Source organism: Hydra vulgaris, chromosome 09, assembly GCF_038396675.1.
Source record: "Hydra vulgaris chromosome 09, alternate assembly HydraT2T_AEP".
Classification (NCBI taxonomy): Eukaryota; Metazoa; Cnidaria; class Hydrozoa; order Anthoathecata; family Hydridae; genus Hydra; species Hydra vulgaris.
Window position 1 is genome coordinate 20,407,152 of NC_088928.1, and position 22,599 is coordinate 20,429,750.

Genomic DNA, 22,599 nt, shown 5'->3' on the forward strand with positions numbered 1-22,599 from the left:
AAGTAATCATATTTTTTTCTATCATAGCAAGAATTTTTATGTTTCTTTCCTAGAAAGGCTTTCCTGAAACTTGTCTAGAACCGGCCACCCAATTTTTATTATAAACTAATTTTTTTCAACTGTTGTATATGCTAGTTTGGCGCTTTCCATTTGTTCTCGGAGCAACATAATATTCAGAAAGAAGTAACAAAAAAAAAAAAACAAAAAAAAAAGTGCGGGCACGTTGTTTTTAGTTACTCACGTTTAGTTTTTGTTCACACTTTTTTCCAACATTCACACACTCAATTTTAATTGCGAAGAGTCGTTAAATTAATGTTTAAATATGAAAGTTTATAACTAGTTATAAATCTACTTGCAAAATGTTCAAATTATATTTTAACATATAATAATTATATCTTATAATATTAATTTAAATTGAATAAAATATTGCCTTATTATTAAGGTACCTGTAAATATATAATACATTGTTGATGTATGGCTCGTAGTACTAAAGATCTCAGAGAAGTAATAAATATATCCAGAATTTCACTTCGAAATGATACAAGTTCAGATGAAATAAGCGATGATGAAGTTAATGCTAAAAGTAGAAATTTTGACAAGTTAACGGATTATTTGCTATCTAGATCAAGTTCAACATTAACAATTAGTAGTTTTAATACTTTGCCATTTAGAAATAGACCTAATACAGCTTTTGGAACAAAGAATTTTTCCCAGCCTTTTTTGAAAAGGCCTGTTTCTGCACCAGCTGTTTGTGAAATGTACTCAAAAAATTTTATGATAGGTAGTATCCATGAAGACATAAAAAAAGCGAACTTTAGCAAATTTGAAAACATTTTAAGTTTTGTGGATGGAACAATTGTTAATAGTTGGTTGCAAGAGTTGGATTTTAATCGTGAAACTATAATACTTTTTTTAAAGAAAAATAACCAATTTGTAGAGTTTTGCAATTTTTTTTTAAATATGTCTACACACAAGTGGAATAAATTAATTGAGTTAGAATTTTCGATTTTAATTGATCAACTCAAATATGCTTTTCATGCTGGCTTTGAGGGTGGATATTTAACAGAAAGTAATATTTTTGCACTGGCTCAAACAGTAGTTGCAGAATACCCTAAAAAGTTAAAAGGTAGCAAAGGTTCTGAAATTTTATTAGACATTATAATAATTTTTTTAAATGGAAAAAGTGACCACTACAGATCACTTCTTAAAAAAGCTGTTTGTAAAGTGAAAAGTAAGCAGAACTTACAGTGGTTGTTGGCTTTTCGTGCTTTTGGATTAATTAATATGATTAATGGCATTCTTAATTTTTTTAAAAATACACAGCTAGTATGTAATTTAACATCGATTGAAAATAGCATTGTTAAGTCAAGTTGTTATATTAATGATTGGATGATTTATGCTGTCAAAAAAGGGTATAAAAATGTTTGCTTGTATTTTTTAAATCATCAAAAAGAATATTGTTACAATACAATATGTGATAATCATTTGAGAAATTTGGTATTTATTGCAATAGTAGAGAGAGAAAAAGAGTTAGCGGAATTGTTACTTTCAGTATGGCTTTATTTTAAAATTATAATATTTTCTATAAATTTTTTTTTCTAGTTTTATTTTTAAATTTTTATTCATGTTAGTATCTAAGTTCCTCTTGTTTGAATGAAGCAGCAGACAATGGTAATTCCCCTCTTCATTATACTGTAGGAAAAGGGGATCTAGAAATGACTCATTTTTTATTGAAAAGTGGTGCTGATGTCAATATCTTTAATTATCAATGCGAATATGCAACTCCACTTCATATAGCTGTTATGTTAGGTAATCTTATAAGTGTTATCAGTATTTGAAATTGTTATTTAAAGTGTCATAATAAAAAATAAGTCTTAAAACATTATTAGTAATAAAATATTATTTTATGTTTTTGTGTGTTAAGGTCACAATAAGTTTAAATAATATATTTAAATAGATTTAAGTATAGTAAATCTAAACTCTGAACACTAACTAAAAATATGTGTTGCTATTTCTCATTGAAAATATATTATTATGATTAAATTATATTAAATATGAGTTCTATGGGTTTAATTTTTCATTTGAAACACTCACAAGCAATTTATTTTCATAAAAATAACTATATGAGCCAAACAAGTTTGCAACTTCCCTGCGTGACTTCTGTGTGCTATACTTAAACTGCATTTAACAATTGGTATGACTCTATGATACATCATGCAACTCTATAACTTTTTTAAAATCTTTAATAATATATAAAATGTTATTTAAAAGAAACAGTATACTGTTAAAACTTTTTTTACTGTTATATTTTGTGAGAAATTAAAATTTATTTATTTAGTAACTAAAAATTGTATTTTTCTGTTCTGTACGTGGTTCTATTTGGAACCTAATTTATTCTTTGATAACATCACTAATTTATACTATTATTTGTTACAAAATATTTATATAGATTATAATTAAATGAGAGTAAATTGGAAATCGCCAGTTTTATTATCATGAAAATTATAGACAAAATAAATACGAGTTTGTCTATTATTTTCTTTTATATTATGTCTTTGTGCTTATTACTTCTTAATTCATGTTATTAGTTATTCAGACTTTTTTTTATTAAAGTTAGTTATTTAACTGGGTTTGTGGCCTCATGGATTAATAATACTTGATTATGTTTAATGTGACTTAAATGAACACAAAGCACATACTACATTTCTCTCTCTTAAACACACACAACACATTTTTTTTTTTTTAAACATCTTTGCTTCCAACAAGGCTGCAAGCAGCCACTAATTAAAGTTGGAAGTTGCTGAAAGAGAAAAGATAAAGATTGTAGAGCAAGATAACGATTGACAGACGACTTAAAAGATTGCAAATTATACGAATCAGGAAAGCAAGATGAAGGAAGCGAATTCCAAAGAACTGATGTTCGAGGAAAAAAACTAGACAAATAAGCGTTTTTGGAGCACTTAAGAACAGTCACAGAAAAAGGATGACACTTAATTGAGTGACGAGTAACACGAGAATGAATTTTAGTAGATGGCACAAGAGAGGCTAGCTCTTTAGAGCAGTGCCCATTATAGTATTTGTAGAAAAGAGAAAGAGAAGCAACATTACGACGATGTGATAATGGTTGGAGGTTGGCTGCAAGAGCAGGTCCAACTATGTTTACAATGCGTTTTTGCACCTTGTCTAAAAGAGAAAGGGCATCATTAGAAGATCTGCCCCAGATATGGCAAAAGTATTCCATACAAGGCTGGATTTGAGATTTATAGAGATAGAGAATAGAATCCAAAGTAAGAAAGTGACGAGCTTGATAAAGAGATGCAACTTTAGCAGATGCTAATTTTGCAACTGATTTGATGTATGGTTTCCAAGAAAGATTGGAAGTAAGAGTTAATCCAAGAAGACGAAGAGTAGGTGACTCATTGAGTACATTACCATTCATAAATATAGGAAGATCTAAATTATTGCGATAACAATTGGCTGAAAAAAATTGAGTTTTATCTGAATTAAAGTTCACCAGCCACTGTGAGCCCCATGCTGTAGCAGAAGTGAGATCCTTTTCAAGCTCAAATGCCCCCTCCAAGCAATCAGAGGGTGTTGGTTTCTTATCACGACAAGAATAAATGGTAGTATCATCAGCAAACAATGCCACTTTAGATGTGAGAATATCTGGACGATCATTAATGTAAATTAAAAAGAGTATAGGGCCAAGGATAGAACCTTGAGGAACCCCTAAAGTTACAGAATAAGAAGAAGAGTGTTGTCCATCGAGGACAACTTTTATGCTACGATTGGAAAGGAAGGATTCAATGATCTTAAAGATGTTGCCGGATACACCATAAGAAGAAAGCTTATGGAGAAGACTAGCATGCCAAACTTTATCAAAAGCTTTTGAAATGACAAGAGCGATGGCCTTAACCTCTCCACCTCTATCTAATGCACGATAAAACCTATCAGTTATTACTGTCAGCAAATCAGCTGTTGAACGAGAAGATCGAAATCCATATTGATGGTCAGAAAGTAAGCTATTAGATTCAAGATTAGAAATTAAGTGTTTGTTAATTAAAGATTCAAAAACCTTGCTTATTATAGGAAGAAGACTGATGGGACGGTAGTAAGACGAATCAGATCGCTCTCCAGAATTTTTGAAAATAGGGATAACAGATGCCGCTTTCCAGCAGGCTGGAAAAAAAGACTCTGATAAGCACTTGTTGAATAGTTTTGAGAGTATAGATGACAGCTCCGGAAAACACTTCTGCAAGACAATAACAGGTATGTTGTCCGGGCCACAAGCTGTAGAAGAGTCTAGGCAGGAAATCACTTTAGATACAGATGGTGGAGTGATATGAATGTCAAGCAATGGATCAACCTGTTTGTTGTCAATATTAGGTAGAACGCAACTAGTGGAATCAAGAGATGATATTGATGAAAAGTTTTTAGCAAACAATTCAGCTTTGTCTTTAGGTGAGGTGACAAAGTCTGAACCATACAAGAGAGGTGGTATTATAGATTTGCCCTTATTATTGATATTATTAAGATTCTCCAGAAGTCACGAGAGCCTAATTTTTGAGATGAGATACGAGATTTCATGACCTGAGAATAGCAGGTTTTGGCATTAGACAAAACCTTTTTACAATTGTTTCTAGCAGTAATAAACAGACGTCTGTTTTCTGGAGAATTGTTTTGCTGATAAACATGGAAGTAACGGTTTCGATTGGCAATCGCAGCAGCACAGTGTGAGGAAAACCATGGAGGAGAGTGAGGCTTGACCTGGAATCGTTGAGAGGGAATAAAAGATTCCATGCCAGCCTGAATCCACGAAGTTATGTAAGAAGCACATTTGTTGACAGGAAGACGAAAGATTTCTACCCAAGGGCCATCACGAAGAGAATCACGGAAAGAATCCCAGTCAGCTTTACTGTAGTTGTAAGAGGTTCGATAATAGGGGGATTCAGGTGATGAGAAGAATGAGATATTAGTTTTAGAGAGATCAAACTGTGATCAGAAGAACCTAAGGGTAAATGTGGAGAAACTGAGCACTGACTAGGATCAGAAACAAGACATAAGTCGAGTAGAGAAGGTAGATGATTTGGGTTGTCAGGAAAGCGAGTTGGAAAGTTGACTATTTGAGTTAGGGATTGAGAAAGGCAAAAGTTGTAAGCTTTAATGCCTGCCGAGTCACTGACACTAGAGCCAAGCCATTCAGAGTGGTGAGCATTAAAGTCACTGACAACAACTATATTAGTTGATGGATAAAGAGAGAGGGCTTGGTCAATATGATCAAAAATAATGTCAAAAAGAGTGCAGTCTTGAGATGAAGGAGAGCGATATAGAACAAAGAGAAAGGCAATAGTGTGAAGTGGTGCTAAACGAAAGCACATGAAAAAATAGTCAGGATTAAAACCTAGTTTCACGACAAATGGATGAATTCTTACAAATGTAAATGCCGAGGCCAAGCATATGACTATTGGAGTCTTTACGAATTAGAAGAAGATAACCATCAATACTAAGATCACAAGATGGGACAGCCGAACTCAAATTAGTCTCACAAAGAGCAAGTAGGTCTGGTGAACTTTGCAAGAGATAAGACTCGACAGAAGAAAAGTTACTTCGAAGACCACGAATATTAGTGAATGATAGGTTTAGAGAACTTGGTGATGATGATGGTTTTTTGTGTTTTATACTTTTTGTTGCTTTATTCATTTTTAAATTAGATTGAAGAACTTGACTCAAAGCATAGATAGTACTCAGAACACCGCTTAATAGCCCAAGCAATTGCCTCATTACTACTATTAAACCCTAAGCCGTAACAAAGGGCTCCAAATGTGGCCTCCGCAATGCACACCAAAAGTACAAACAGGGACACCATCCATGTGCAACATGGCACTGTTAATACTTTGATATTTTTCAGCTGTTGATGGAAGCTACCACAGAGTTCGGGAAACCTGACTACCAGCCGGCCTCAGAACCATAAAACTGAGTTTTAGAGCTGTACCCTCATTAGGAGATAATAGAATGAGTTGCCTAGTCATAAAGACAGAGACACAAGCAAAACCCATGCATTGAGTCAAAAAGATCCAGCATTCAACATCCTAAACTGGAAACAATGTATTAAAAATACATCTGCGCCAGCCTAATAGATGAAGAAGGGGTGCGAAGCTGGTCAACAGATAGAATCTGTTTACCCCTTAAGTCTTTGCCTAGGAGGCCTTCTACAAGACAGTAGCCGGGTGCATTTAACATCTGCCCAAGATGAGTATTTTTATCGAGACACCATCTCTAGCCTTTACTCAACCAAGAGCCCCAAGGCAGGGGGTGTTTTAAATCGGAGTTGGTGTCTCCTTGCCTTTGCCTAAAAAGACGTATCCTACAAGGCAGCAAGACATGAAGCAGATTGTATATATATATATATTGTATAGATTGTATATATATATTTATATAGATTGTATATATATATATATACATATATATATATATATATATATATATATATATATATATTGTAGATTGTATATATATATATGTATATATATATATATATATATATATATATATATATAATTATTATATATATATATATATATATATATATATATATATATATATATATATATATATATATATATATATATATATATATATATATATTAGGGATATGACTTTTTAATTTTTTTTCAAATAAAATGTTTCCTGTATCATAAATCGATGAACTTTTACCTAAAATCATGAAAAAAGGCCCAAATAGCTTTCTGCAACAAAAAAAGGTCACCCCCAAAATAAAAATTTGATTTACCATTTTTATACATTCATTTTTGACCGATGTTTTAATCTTAAGCTTAATTCTCAGCTTAATTCTATTTATTTCATTATTTACCACTTCAATTGCAGATTGTAGGAAGATACCAGTTTCTCGGAGCATATGTTAAAGGAAGAAAAGAACGAATAGACCAAATTTCTAAGGAAATTACAAAATTGTGGGACAATAAACTGAATTTTCCACGTGTGTCTGATCAAGTGATAAGAGCAAAGCTTATGAAGGTGCTGAAGGTCTATGATGAATGTGTCAAGCGTGGAAAATATGATGTTCTCAATGCATTATTTGACATCACGAAAGTGAATGGCCAGTGGTTATCCTCGGAAGATAAACGTCTATACCACCTACAAAAAGAAAGTAAAGGACAGGTGGGGTACTCAACAGGACAAGTGGCAAGTAAAGAAACCATTCACCCTTCCAAGAGAAGGAAAGTCCAGTCTGGAACAGCAATACCTTCCACATCACAAGTCCTGTCTACCACAGACAGTGGTACTGAATCTGAAAACTGCAAAAGTAAGAGTGAAGATGATGAAGACGACGACGGTGATAAAGACGATGATGAGGACACTCAGAAAAAAACTAGAAAGCACTACAAAAGTAAATTTGCTGTAAGTATGGTTACATCAAGTGGAGTTTCCACAAAGAAAGCTGCTAAAATATGCAATGTATTATCACAAAAAGGTGTTGATATTCCAACTCCAAGTCAATCAGCAATTTACAAGTCCATATTCAAAGAGGCAGGTAAATTAAAAAAAGAAATGATACAACAACTTAAAATGGAACAGTGGTCCTTACACTTTGACGGCAAACGAATAGATGATAAGGAATATCAGGTAGTTGTACTTCAGAATGAAAGAACTGACGTGAAACTTGATGCACTGCGTTTAAAAGATGGCAAAGCTGAAACTGTTGCTGAAAAAATTGCCAAACTTATTGATGAATACAACTTGTGGAATTCAATTAAGATGATCATTACTGATACAACAAACGTCAATACTGGGAAGAGAAATGGAGTTGTTGTGAAGTTGCAACGTATGTTTAAATTAAAGGGTGTCACAATACCACAATTTATCGGTTGTCAGCATCACGTACTAGACAGGATTCTCCGTCTGGTGATGGACGAAGAACTTGGGGGTGATACCAAATCTCCAAACATTGAATACCCATTTGTGTCTGAACTGTTGAATAAGTATGATGAACTGAAGGATAAGTTTGTGAATGGAACTGTAGAAATTCTTGATAAATCAGGGTGGAGAGACGATATGAAGTTTTTGTACCATTTAACAAGAGTGTTTAGGTTCTATGAAGAACAAAGAAACTTCCCTCTGATTCACTTTCAGAACATTCCTATTATGAGCAATGCCAGATGGAACTCAAGAGCCATTCTCGCCATTCTGGCGTTCATTCTTATGCCTGAAGCGAGAAAGAATTTGGAGAAGGTTTGCAGGTTCATTTCATATGAGTGGGCAGAACATTGGTTTAGTAGTCAAAAGTACAATGACAATGACTTCAAGAATTTATCTGATGTATTGAAGCCTTACAAAAAGGCATTGCAGTCATTCAAAAATCACTGGAAGAAAGAGCCATCCGTCATCGACATACCACGAAGTAATCAGATAGCTGAACGTGCAATCAAGGTGATGCAAGACCTGTATGCTTCCTGCAGAAAGAAAGACAAACTGCAACTTCGATTCATTCTAAGTAATAAGCGCTAGACTCTTTATGAGACGTGAGCATCATGTGACCCATGTACTAAACACAGTAGGCCTATAGACACAGACAGTTATGTATATTGTTGTACTAGACGCTTTGATACTGTTAATTTTGTAATACTTGTATAATTATATATCACATAATGTTTTTTGTTATATCACAGTACATGTTGCATAAATAAATAAAATAACAACAGGAGTATGACTCTTACAACATCTTCAGCCTTTAATATTCATTTACTGTACAAAAGTGTACCTATTGAAAATTCGATTTTTTGGTTTTGGGGTGACCTTTTTTCAAAATATGTCAAAATGAAACATCTATTCGTTCTTTTTACATAAAAGTTCATTGAATTACGATACAGGCCTAGTAGGTTGCAAAAAAGTCATATCCCTAATATATATATATATATATATATATATATATATATATATATATATATATATATATATATATATATATATATATATATATATAGAACCCTTAAATGTTGTCCGAAAGTTTTTTCCATATTTTGTTGACAAAAAGTAAAAATTAAAATGCAAGACCGGAATTTTTTTTTTTTAATAATGATAGACTGCCTGCCCCAACCAAACCCTCAGTCGATGTAGCAGCACTCCCTTGCGGGTCAGGCTATTTGTCAGTCGATGTAGCAGCACTCCCTTGCGAGTCAGGCTATTTGTCAGTTGATAAAGCAGCACTCCCTTACGAGTCAGGCTACTTGTCAGTTGATGTAACAGCACTCCCTTGCGAGTCAGGCTATAAGATAGTCGATGTAGCAACACTCCGCGCATGATTTACAGTAAAAAAATAAAAATAAAAACATTTTATTAAAAAAAAAAAAAAAAAAAACATTTTATTAAAAAAAATTAAAATAAAAACATTGTTTATATTGTTAAAAACATTCAAAAAGTTTTAAAAACATTCAGAATGTTTTTAAAAACATTCTGGTCAATTAAATTAGCGTTTTTGTGGTTTTTTTAAAAAACGATTAATTTGTAATTAAATTAATGGTTTTGACTTTCTGACAACACTCTAATGTTGGACTAAAGTTAAAAGTAATTAAAAGTGACGTATATGTTGGCGTAAGAATCACTTTTTTCCTTCCGCTCTTCCCAAAGCCAACAAACTATAGATCTATATATATATATATATAACTCTTATATGTTGTCCAAAAGTTTTTTCCATATTTTGTTGACAAAAAGTAAAAATTAAAATGCAAGACCGGAATTTTTTTTTTTATTAATTGATAGACTGCCTGCCCCAACCAAACCCTCAGTCGATGTAGCAGCACTCCCTTGCAAGTCAGGCTAAAAGATAGTAGATGTAGCAGCACTCTGTTGCGAGTCAGGCTATTTGTCAGTTGATAAAGCAGCACTCCCTTACGAGTCAGGCTACTTGTCAGTTGATGTAACAGCACTCCCTTGCGAGTCAGGCTATAAGATAGTCAATGTAGCAATACTCCGCGCATGATTTACAGTAAAAAAAATAAAAATAAAAACATTTTATTAAAAAAATTAAAAATAAAAACATTTTATTAAAAAAAATAAAAATAAAAACATTGTTTATATTGTTAAAAACATTCTGAATGTTTTAAAAACATTCTGAATGTTTTAAAAACATTCTGAATGTTTTAAAAATATTCAGAATTTTTTTAAAACTGGTCAATTAAGTTTGCGTTTTTGTGGGTTTTTTAAAAATTGATTAATTTGTAATTAAATTAATGGTTTTGACTTTCTGACAACACTCTAATGTTGGACTAAAGTTAAAAGTAATTAAAAGTGACGTATGTGTTGGCGTAAGAACCTTTTTTTTTCCTTTCGTGCTTCCCAAATGCAACAAACTATGTATGTATATATATATATATATATATATATATATATATATATATATATATATAATATATATATATATATATATATATATATATATATATTATTGTGGGTACCAGTTTCCTAAAGTTGTTTAAAGGTTAATCCAATAAAATTATTATTTGCAAATACAAGCTATAGAATTATTTCTTATAAAAAAAAAACACTTAAAAGTTTTAGGAGGAGTCATTTACAGTTAGACCCACCTTAAAAACGTTTACGCCTTCGAAACTTCATAGTTAATGTTCTGAAACTGTTTGAGTTTAAATGTATAATATTCTGTGTTTTCGGCTTTTCATATAATTATAATAAAATTAATCAAACTCAGAACATTTTATATTTGACTATAATTGAAATGTGGTCTAAACAATTCAAAGTTTAAATTTAAAAATCACGTTTTTTGACACCAGAATTTGACAAGATTCTAGAGGTATCACCTGTTGAAATAATGCTGGAAAGATTGGAAAGAGTTTTATTTGAGGAATTCAAAAATCAAAATTTGAGAAAATAGCACCTTCGAAACTTGATAGTCTCAGGAAATACCTTGTTTATATAATTTTGTTAAAAATTATTGAATAATCTTTTTTCTTCAATTCACCTCCTCAAGACTATGAAGGTCGAAACACAAACCTTGACTAAAAAGACCGCTGGGCGAAGAATCGAGTAGAGCTCAGTACTACCAGGGATTTTAAGAAAAATGAAAACTGGGACGTTCCAGCTTAATTCAAGTTATACTTGACAACATGTCATCTCAGATTTTAATAATTTTTGGTATACAAGCTTAAATAAATGATAAAAACTTCTCTCCAAATTTTAGTGTCCAACTCCTTACAGTTTTGGAGATATCAATACTCAGTCCCAACTGTTTATTTCAGTTCTATTGATTTTTTAAACACATTGTGTCAAACTATTAGCTTTAACTCATGTAATACTTGTTTAATGGTGATGAAAATTTGTACTTAAAACGATGGTTAAAATACCACAAAATCAAATCTTCTATATGAAAATTTACTTTCAAAACGGTGCAACCGTTTTGTTGAGTTTTCTGATGCCCCTTACAAAAAAAAGTATACCTTGAGATGCCTAAAGGATATGATTCTGAAATTTTTTTAATATGATTCTATATGTAACACCATAATACAAAAAAACTGCAAGGTATTTTTTTTTAAATCTGATTTATTTGGATTGAAATTTTTATAATAATTAACTCTAAAAATATATTATTTGCAAATATAAACCATGAACATTAAAAAGTTATTAAAAATACTAAAAGTAAAAAATCTTAAACAGTTTCAAAAATGTTTTCTGGTTAAACTCCACCCAGCTGTCTTCAATGTTTGATGCTCAATTAATCTTAATGTTTATTATTCCGACAATTGTCGGAATATTAATCATTAAAAATAAGTCTGTTAATGGAACCCAGCACACATCATTTCTTGAAGGCCAATAATATGATCTTGAAGGCTAACATGGATGCATATACCTTGCGTCTTACTTAAAAGTCTTTATTATCATATATTTCATATATATATATATATATATATATATATATATATATATATATATATATATATATATATATATATATATATATATAGATCTATAGTTTGTTGGCTTTGGGAAGAGCGGAAGGAAAAAAGTAATTCTTACGCCAACACATACGTCACTTTTAATTACTTTTGACTTTCGTCCAACATTTTCGTGTTGGACGAAAGTCAAAACCATTAATTTAATTACAAATTAATTGTTATATAAAAAAACCACAAAAACGCAAATTTAATTGACCAGAATGTTTTTAAAAACATTCTGAATGTTTTTAACAATATAAACAATGTTTTTATTTTTATTTTTTTAAATAAAATGTTTTTATTTTTATTTTTTTTAATATAATGTTTTTATTTTTTTTACTGTAAATCATGCGCGGAGTGTTGTTACATCGACTATCTTATAGCCTGACTCGCAAGGGAGTGCTGCTACATCGACTGACAAATAGCCTGACTCGCAAGGGAGTGCTGCTACATCGACTGACAAATAGCCTGACTCGCAAGGGAGTGCTGCTACATCGACTGAGGGTTTGGTTGGGGCAGGCAGTCTATCATTATTAAAAAAAAAAATTCCGGTCTTGCATTTTAATTTTTACTTTTTGTCAACAAAATATGGAAAAAACTTTCGGACAACATCTAAGGGTTCTATATATATATATATATATATATATATATATATATATATATATATATATATATATATATATATATATATATATATATATATATATATAAAAATAAAATCCTACTTTTAAATGGCCTAAAATAGTTATATTTTTGCCCTTTTGTTCTTAGAGACTTTCAAAACATCATAAATATTTATTTAAAGTATTATAATTATAACTGTCAAAATATTTTATGAATAATAATAACTATTACTATTATAAATATACAAATAATCATTATAAATAAATATTCTTATCATTTATTATTATTATTTTATTGATATGCATTTTTACATAGACAAAAAAATAAGTTATTTTAGGCTACTTAACTGAAGGATCATATATATATATATATATATATATAAATATATATATATATATATATATATATATATATAAATATATATATATATATATATATATATATATATATAAATATATATATATATATATATATATATATATATATATATATATATATATATATATATATATATATATATATATATATATATATATATAGATCTATAGTTTGTTGTCTTTGGGAAGAGCGGAAGGAAAAAAGTGATTCTTACGCCAACACATACGTCACTTTTAATTACTTTTGACTTTCGTCCAACATTTTCGTGTGGGACGAAAGTCAAAACCATTAATTTAATTACAAGTTAATCGTTACATAAAAAAACCATAAAAACGCAAATTTAATTGACCAGAATGTTTTTAAAAACATTCTGAATGTTTTTAAAACATTCTAAATGCTTTTAACAATATAAACAATGTTTTTATTTTTATTTTTTTTAATAAAATATTTTTATTTTTATTTTTTTTAATAAAATGTTTTTATTTTTATTTTTTTTACTGTAAATCATGCGCGGAGTGTTGCTACATTGACTATCTTATAGCCTGACTCGCAAGGGAGTGCTGCTACATCGACTAATAAATAGCCTGACTCGCAAGGGAGTGCTGCTACATCGACTGACAAATAGCCTGACCCGCAAGGGAGTGCTGCTACATCAACTGAGGGTTTGGTTGGGGCAGGCAGTCTATCATTAATAAAAAAAAAAAATTCCGGTCTTGCATTTTAATTTTTACTTTTTGTCAACAAACTATGGAAAAAACTTTCGGACAACATCTAAGGGTTCTATACATATATATATATATATATATATATATATATATATATATATATATATATATATATATATATATATATATATATATATAAAAATAAAATCCTACTTTTAAATGGCCTAAAATAGTTATATTTTTGCCCTTTTATTCTTAGAGACTTTCAAAACATCATAAATATTTATTTAAAGTATTATAATTATAACTGTCAAAATATTTTATGAATAATAATAACTATTACTATTATAAATATACAAATAATCATTATAAATAAATATTCTTATCATTTATTATTATTATTTTATTGATATGCATTTTTACATAGACAAAAAAATAAGTTATTTTAGGCTACTTAACTGAAGGATCATATATATATATATATATATATATATATATATATATATATATATATATATATATATAAATATATATATATATATATATATATATATATATATATATATATATATATATATATATATATATATAGATCTATAGTTTGTTGTCTTTGGGAAGAGCGGAAGGAAAAAAGTGATTCTTACGCCAACACATACGTCACTTTTAATTACTTTTGACTTTCGTCCAACATTTTCGTGTTGGACGAAAGTCAAAACCATTAATTTAATTACAAGTTAATCGTTACATAAAAAAACCATAAAAACGCAAATTTAATTGACCAGAATGTTTTTAAAAACATTCTGAATGTTTTTAAAACATTCTAAATGCTTTTAACAATATAAACAATGTTTTTATTTTTATTTTTTTTAATAAAATATTTTTATTTTTATTTTTTTTAATAAAATGTTTTTATTTTTATTTTTTTTACTGTAAATCATGCGCGGAGTGTTGCTACATTGACTATCTTATAGCCTGACTCGCAAGGGAGTGCTGCTACATCGACTAATAAATAGCCTGACTCGCAAGGGAGTGCTGCTACATCGACTGATAAATAGCCTGACTCGCAAGGGAGTGCTGCTACATCGACTGACAAATAGCCTGACCCGCAAGGGAGTGCTGCTACATCGACTGAGGGTTTGGTTGGGGCAGGCAGTCTATCATTAATAAAAAAAAAAAATTCCGGTCTTGCATTTTAATTTTTACTTTTTGTCAACAAACTATGGAAAAAACTTTCGGACAACATCTAAGGGTTCTATACATATATATATATATATATATATATATATATATATATATATATATATATATATATATACCGGGTGATTTAATCAAAAGTATAAACTTTAAATTAACATAATTAATTTTTGGATTGCAAATACTTTACATGCGATAGTACATTTTAAAGCTCAATAAAAAGGAAATTTAATGTTAATAATTTCAAAAAAAATTAAAATAACAGCACAGCCATGAGATACGTTAGTCAAAAACGCATATTTTTAACAAAAAAATTGGTCGAGTTGAAGAGCGTAAGTCTGGTTCAGAGAGCTTATAGAAGTAAATTTAAGAACAGACCTTGTCCAACGGCAACAGCTATCACTAAATTATCTAAAAAATTTGATACAACCGGAACAATACTTGATTTGCCACCAAAACCGAGGTATGAGCGAGACATTCGAATTAATGCCAGAAATAAGCTGAAAGTACTCTTCTTCGAAGATCCTACATTGTCGATCAGAAAAGCCTCAGTTGATGTTGAAATTTCATACAGCCTTTGCCGTGATATTCTTCTCAAAGATTTACAACTCAAACCGTATAAATACCAGAGTGCTCATCAACTATTGCCACTTGATTATGAAAAAAGGGTCATTTTTGCTCAATCGTGGCTGGACTTGGAAAAAGATGTTCAAAAATGGTTGATCACTACAGATGAAGCCTATTTTTACCTTACTGAGTCGATCAACAAGCAAAATAACAGAATGTGGCTGAATGAGAGACCTGAGGATTGGATAGAGAAACCGTTGCACGATGCGAAAGTTTTGGTTTGGTGTGCCATTTCCTGCCAAAAAAACAAGATGGGGCTTTCAACAAAATGGGGCTACTCCGCATACGGCTAATATGGTTCAAGAGTGGTTACAAAGTAAATTTGGGGAGAAATTCATTGCCAAGCAACAATGGCCTCCACGATCACCAGACCTCAATCCATGTGATTATTTCCTATGGGGTTATCTTAAGTCTAAAGTTTATAAGCCATTACCGAAGACTTTGGATGATTTAAAAGAGAACATCACGAGAGAAATTTAAAAAAAAAACACTTCGGCTTTGGAATCAACGTTTTTGAATTTTACAAAAAGATGTCATTTATTAATTGAAAAAAATGGAGGTCATATTGATAAAAAATAAAAAAGAAATTCTTATTACTCAATTTCCTTTTAATTTATCTTTAAAATGGTGTATCAGACTTAATAATCCGATTTGATCTACAATTTTTATTCAATTTTAAAGTTTATACTTTTGATTAAATCACCCTGTATATATATATATATATATATATATATATATATATATATATATATATATATATATATATATATATATATATATATATATATATATATATATATATATATATATATATATATATATATATAGCGGTAGTGGTGTAGTGGTAAAGCGCTCGCTTCATAAGCAAGAGGTTCCGAGTTCGATCCCCACCACGTCCCTGGTAGTACCGCGCTCAACTTGTTTCTCCGCGCAGCGGCCTTGTTCGTCGAGGTTCGTATTTCGGAGTTATAGAGTTGAGAGAGGGTTATAACCACCATTAAGTAGCCTCCTCATCTGTAGTGGCCTTCTTGGCCTTGAGGAGGTGAATAACAAAAAAAAAAAAAAATATCATATTATTATATATATCATCATGTATCTACATCAATCTCCTTAACTAGTCTGATCCATTGATTGTTATCATGTACAAACATTCCTAGGCTAATATTTGTAAACAAGCTTATTAATTTCATCAGTTTGGAAATTAAAAACAAATTAATACTCTAGTTATTCAGAAACATCTTTCAATTTTTCAATTTTTGTAATACTTATAGGAGTAAAGTTGTAATAGAAACGAGTGCCTGGTAAATTTTTTGCACTTTTCTTTTTTGCATGTTTCTCTGCTTCAATTCTGATTATTGTGTTTGATGCATTAGATATGTAAAAACCAATTCCTAAGATTTCAAATTGTCATAAGTGAAAGATTGCAGAAAGTATATGGTTAGTTGTTTTTCTATGAAGGTTAGCAATTGAAGTTTGTTTTTTCGCAAGTCCCACCAATACCATCACCATGTGATTTACCATGACATGTTGCAAAAAGAGGCCATGCACATTTCATTGCAAGTTCTTGCTCATGATAGCAAATATTTATAAAGTGAAAATATTTATAAATATTTATAAAGTGAAGTTTTTATGTTGGCTCATCAATCTAAAAAGTAATAAACAGTTTCTATTTCCTTAGAAATATTGCTTTTAATATGCTTAATTGTAAACTTCATTACATTATATACTATATCTTCTACATTAAACAGCAAATCATTAGAGATCTAACATTGAATCACATTTTAGTACATTATTTACTTTGTAAATAATTATTGTTGGATGCAATATTACTTGAATTAAGTTCCAATGAAAACTTCGAATTTCGTCTTGTACAACAAACTCATAATTTTCAAAAAAATTATAAAAATGACCCCAGTACTATGAAAAATGTATATAAAAATGACCTCAGTACTATGAAAAAATGTATATAAAAATGACCTCAGTACTATATAAAAATGATCTCAGTACTATGTAAAAATGTATATAAAAATGACCTCAGTACTATGAAAAATGTATATAAATATGACCTCAGTACTATGTAACTCATTTTTTAATTAAAGAAGCAAAAAGAATGTTTTTAAATATATTTAGAAGACTTTTTGTATTGTAAAAACAAACAGTTGGTTTTTGTATCTATCAGAGTATTAATGAAGCTGCTTGTGGTTTCAGTTACACTTTGATGGCTCTGTTTTCTTTCATTATTTGTAATATATACAAAAATCATCTTCTTCAGCAATATCATCTTGAAAACTCATTTTCAAGATCATGTCTTAAAATAGCATCCTCAGGATACAAAGAGCATCATTGCATCATGCAATTTTTGTTAACTCTACTAAAAAAAAGCGTATCAATAAATTTTTTATAATCCTTTGATAGTTTAACTACACTAACCATTAACTTAACATTTTTATAGTATGCATGCTCTTGCATGTGAGATCTCCGAGCTATACTCACAAAAAATCTTTTTTTAGATTAAATTCTAGACATTTGCCTGCTAATTTCATTGTCAAATAAAATTCAATAATTTTATTAACAGTCTCTTGATGTATTTCCTTCTTTCTATTTTTTCAGGTTAAGATAAAATACCTTTTTTCTGCAGCAATTTGTGTGATATCTGCACCATTTAACTAGATATATTAAATTCTTCTTCTATATATTTGTTAGATCAAGAAGTTGGAATCAATATTAGTTGTTGAATTTTCAGATTGTGATTGGAACTTGACATTATTTCTTTGCTTTTTCCAAAAGTATATCCATGTCATTTACTTAATGTTTAACTTCTTTAGAGTAGATTAGGGTATTATGAGCACCTTAAGCAAAAGTTGGACTGTTTTCAAGAATAGCTATGCTGGATCCAAAAATTTTGGATCTTTTTTTTTGAGCTAATTTAAAGTGCTCAAATTACCAAGTGTTCTGGGTAATATGAGCACTTTTGCTACTTTTTCAAAATCCAAGAATTCTTGGATTTTGAAAAAGTAGCAAAAGTACTCATATTACCCAGACCACTTGGTAATATGAGCACTTTAAATTAGCTCAAAAAAATAACATAATAAGTAAAAAATTACCTACCAGAAAATCAGAACTAATTTGTGGAATATAATGATTCGTTATTAACAAAACTTATCATTAAAAGATCAAATTTTAGGCCACTTTTTATTAAAACAATACTACTTTGATTTACGCAAAAAAAAAAAATCTTTATTAATTTATTAAAAAATTAATTAAACAAAGTTAATTAAAAAATTAATTCATTATTTTTTTAATATTACTAACTCAAACCTTTAAACAATAAAAATGCAAATTTTTTAAATTTAAATTACGGAAAAATATTTAGTATTGTTAAAATATTAAAATTTTTTACTATTTTTGTTTTTGTTCAAAAAGCAATTAAAACCACTTCAATTTTTTGACTTTAAACTAGGTAATTTCAATGAAAAACACTGGGTAATTTGATCATGCTCATATTACACAAAAATGGTATCTTTAAACCAAGTCAAAACTAAATGTTTATATGAATTGTTTTTCAAACAAAAAATGGAACAGATTTCTAGGTAACATATTTTTCTTTATGAAAAATTAAATTTCATTATTTTAGCATCAAAGTTTTGCGTCAGATTTATTCACGCATGATTAAAACATTTTAACAATGCAAAAAATTTAATAGCATTTTAATTAGATGAGAGCCACTAATTACCGCGTATAGATTTATGTTAATTATACTGATTTCTCTTATTACCAAATAAAGTTGATTCAAAAAATACAAAGCAACTTTAATTTCACTGCTTACATCTCAGAAATTTTTTAGTATGCTTATATTAACAAGGTGCTCATATTACCCTAGTCTGCTCTACATAATTTATTGAGAGAATCTTCTTGGTATCATAACTATAAGAATTGTGGAGTAACGCATATATTCATGGTACAGACAAACTGTTGCATATTCATTCATTTTATTCCCAGAGCAACTAGTAATCAAATTTTTCCTACCTCACTGGGGCTAGAGACTTTTTTGACATCTTTAGATTTTACATATGTTTATTTGTGACAAATTTCTTTGTTTATTAAACTGATTGAATGACTCCCTTTATCATTCCTATTGCGGTTTTATTTTTTAGTTCTGCAAAAAATAAGAATGGTTTTAAAATTGTTTAAAATTTCATAAATTGGCAATCTTCAGCTATTAAACACAAACTTTGTATAAAATAAAGATAATCTTTGAAGTAGAATGCATGTTTATATACTAGAACTGCACCTGAGATACTAGAACTGTACCTGAGATACTGGAACTGTACCTGAGATACTAGAACTGTACCTGAGATACTATAACTGTACCTGAGATACTAGAGCTGTACCTAAGATACTGGAACTGTACCTAAGATATTAAAACTGTACCTGAGATACTAGAACTGTACCTGAGATAACAGAACTGTACCAGAGATAACAGAACTATACCTGAGATACTAGAGTTTTACAAATCTTAAAAAAAATTTGTGGTGTTTTAGCCAATATTTTTGAATTTTTTTTATTTCTCCACTAAGAATGCATTAAGGATGTTTATATCTAGAGAATTTTTAAATTTTGTGCAAATTCGTTGACACATAAGGAGATAAAATAATGAAACTGAAATTGAGAAAAAGGAAAACATGAAGTTATTTGGAGCTCCTTTATAATGGACAAACACGTATAAAATAATAAGAACCCTATAGGATTTCAATTGGTTTGAATTGTTATTTTGAAATATTAGGAATTACTGAAGTAGAATAGAGACAAATGTTTTTCAGTGAAATGAACCTTATTTTATGAACTTCATACCCAAAGACAAGAATATGAGTAAAAAAAAATCAATCTGGTAATCAATTGTTGACCATTATATGATTAACTGCAAGTTTTATTTTTATTTTTTTGTTTCAATAAAAATTTGAAATATAAGAAAAATTAAAAAATATTTATTTTATTATAATTTTAAACATTCTAAAATGATCACAATAAAGCATTATTTTCCATTAAATTCTTGTCACAATATTTAATTTTAAATTGTTAAAAAAAAGAAGTATTTTAAATTAAAAATGTTTTTATGTTGATTTCATGAGTTTTTAAGACTTATATTTATATTTTCATGAATTTTAAAAAGAATTTTTTATATTTTCAAATATAAATCTGCGTAGCATACTATATAATTATTAATTAATAATTTGCAAAATTCCATTAATTAGGTCAACAATTATTAGGCAATTTCCTTCCCCTCGTCGACAACTTGTCAAGCTTCCAGAGACTCACTCTATAAAATAATGTCAACATTTGATTACCTTCCACTCCTCCCAAATCAAATCTTTTTTTCCCTTTTTTTGAATAATTAAATTTATTAAAAATGAGTAACGTAATGTCAACTTTTCCTGACCTCCTTCCTCCCCCCTGTCAGCAATTGTCAAAAAATTTTAGACCTTTTTCCCCCCTCTTTTCTTTGACAATTAATGGGCAATCCCAAATTTTTTAATTGAATGATTAAATGAAACTAATTTTTTAATTAAATGACTTTTAAAAATTTCTTTTAATTTTTAAAAGTTAAAATGCAAATATTACGTTTTTTTTAAGGCATCTCAATATTTTGAAAGTTTATTCACGTATATTTTTTAAGTTTTATAACAACTTTATAAACTAATTTAAATTATTTTAGGTGATCTTCACATGGTAGGTTTGCTATTGCGTTATGGTGCAGATAAATCGTTAAAAATGGGTATTCCGCCAACTGTCACTCCATATGTTTTAGCATGCGATTTAAACCACGAAAAAATAAAAGAACTTTTAAAACAAAAAGAATCATGAGTTGCATTGCTGTTTTTATTGTCATAACTTTAAATATTATAAATTTTAACAAAAAAACCGCTAAAAATTACTAATGCCGTGTTCTTTACGTTGCTGAAGAGACAAACATAAAAAGAGACAAACATGAAGAAGAGACGAACATGCAGCCAACGAAAAAAAAAAAAGATTAGCTAAGATATGAAGAATTAATTTTTGTGTGTGCATTTTGAAATCAACTTAATTTATTATGCAAAATTTAAGTATTTTGGACGAAGGTTTGTTAAGATGGGGCCCATAATACCTTACATATTACCTATAAATATCTTTTTAGTATTGGGTAAAGATATTGTATGTGGAATATTATTTTTTGTTGTAACCATTGAAACTTGAGTCACGGAAAGAACCTATTTCCGTGACACAAGTCTTAAATGACTATTACTAAAAATTTATAATTGTCTTTACTCAATATTAAATAGATATTTATAAGTAGTATGTAAGGTATTATTCCCTCATAAAAATTATAATTTATTTTTGATTTCCCTATTTAGTTTACAAAGGTCATTCCTCTTAAATGACAAGACTTTTCAATCCTGCCAAATGGAATTTGGCATTAGCCAAAATATACTTTTTCATTATAAATCAGTTTTTGATGACATGGCTTGATAAATAATGTTCTTTATAAAGCACTAAATGTTCATAGGGTACACCCTGGCATTATGCGAATTATTGATGGATTTAACGTTGGCATACATCAGCGATACCCAACCATTCCGATGCCGCAAACTCTTGATATTATTTGCCAAGTTGCGGCAACCATAACAATAAAATTAATAAAGTTGCTCCTAAATTATTGCAATTTTTTTTTTTTTTTCAATAAATTTTTGCCGCTAACTATTAAATTTTTTGACTTCTAAATATCTGATTCTTTCATACTTTATAGGCATCACATTTTTTTGTTACAAATTTTTTTATTATTTGTCAACAAAACAGTGTTTATAATATTTCGGTTTATTTTTGCAAAGGAATAAAATGTTTACATTTAAACGTTTTATAAAACCTCAACTTTAAAGTTCTAATTGTGTATAAGTTCAGTTTTATAACGTACATCTCACAATTTACACTTAAAATATCGTAAACTTAACAATGTTAATTACACTGGTCAACAACAAAAAAGTCTTAGAAGCCAGGTACTGTTCTTTTCTAATTTTTGGGTCCTGATTCCAAAAATACCATCAGTTTCTTTCTATCAGGTCAAGTTTCTCTGAAATCCATACCACTTTTTTTCGCATTTAAACGCATTTTCAATA

The 22,599-nt window shown here is 29.3% G+C and overlaps 1 protein-coding gene across 1 annotated transcript; it reads left to right on the forward strand.

The window, feature by feature from the left end:
- Window positions 1-382: 382 nt before the first annotated feature.
- LOC100197660 (putative ankyrin repeat protein RBE_0220) lies at window positions 383-21,506 on the forward strand. The gene is made up of 3 exons (XM_065805012.1): window positions 383-1,551; window positions 1,632-1,809; window positions 21,165-21,506. The coding sequence occupies exons 1-3, from the start codon at window positions 475-477 to the stop codon at window positions 21,311-21,313; spliced, it is 1,404 nt and encodes a 467-aa protein (XP_065661084.1). The 5' UTR covers window positions 383-474; the 3' UTR covers window positions 21,314-21,506.
- The last annotated feature ends 1,093 nt before the right edge of the window (window positions 21,507-22,599 follow it).

Bases quoted from the DNA above. Each gene is read 5' to 3' on its own strand.
- LOC100197660 (XM_065805012.1), top strand. From the start codon at position 475: ATGGCTCGTAGTACTAAAGATCTCAGAGAAGTAATAAATATATCCAGA. The intron at 1,552-1,631 runs GTATGGCTTTAT...TATTCATGTTAG, and splicing joins TAGCGGAATTGTTACTTTCA to TATCTAAGTTCCTCTTGTTT. The intron at 1,810-21,164 runs GTAATCTTATAA...AAATTATTTTAG, and splicing joins TCATATAGCTGTTATGTTAG to GTGATCTTCACATGGTAGGT.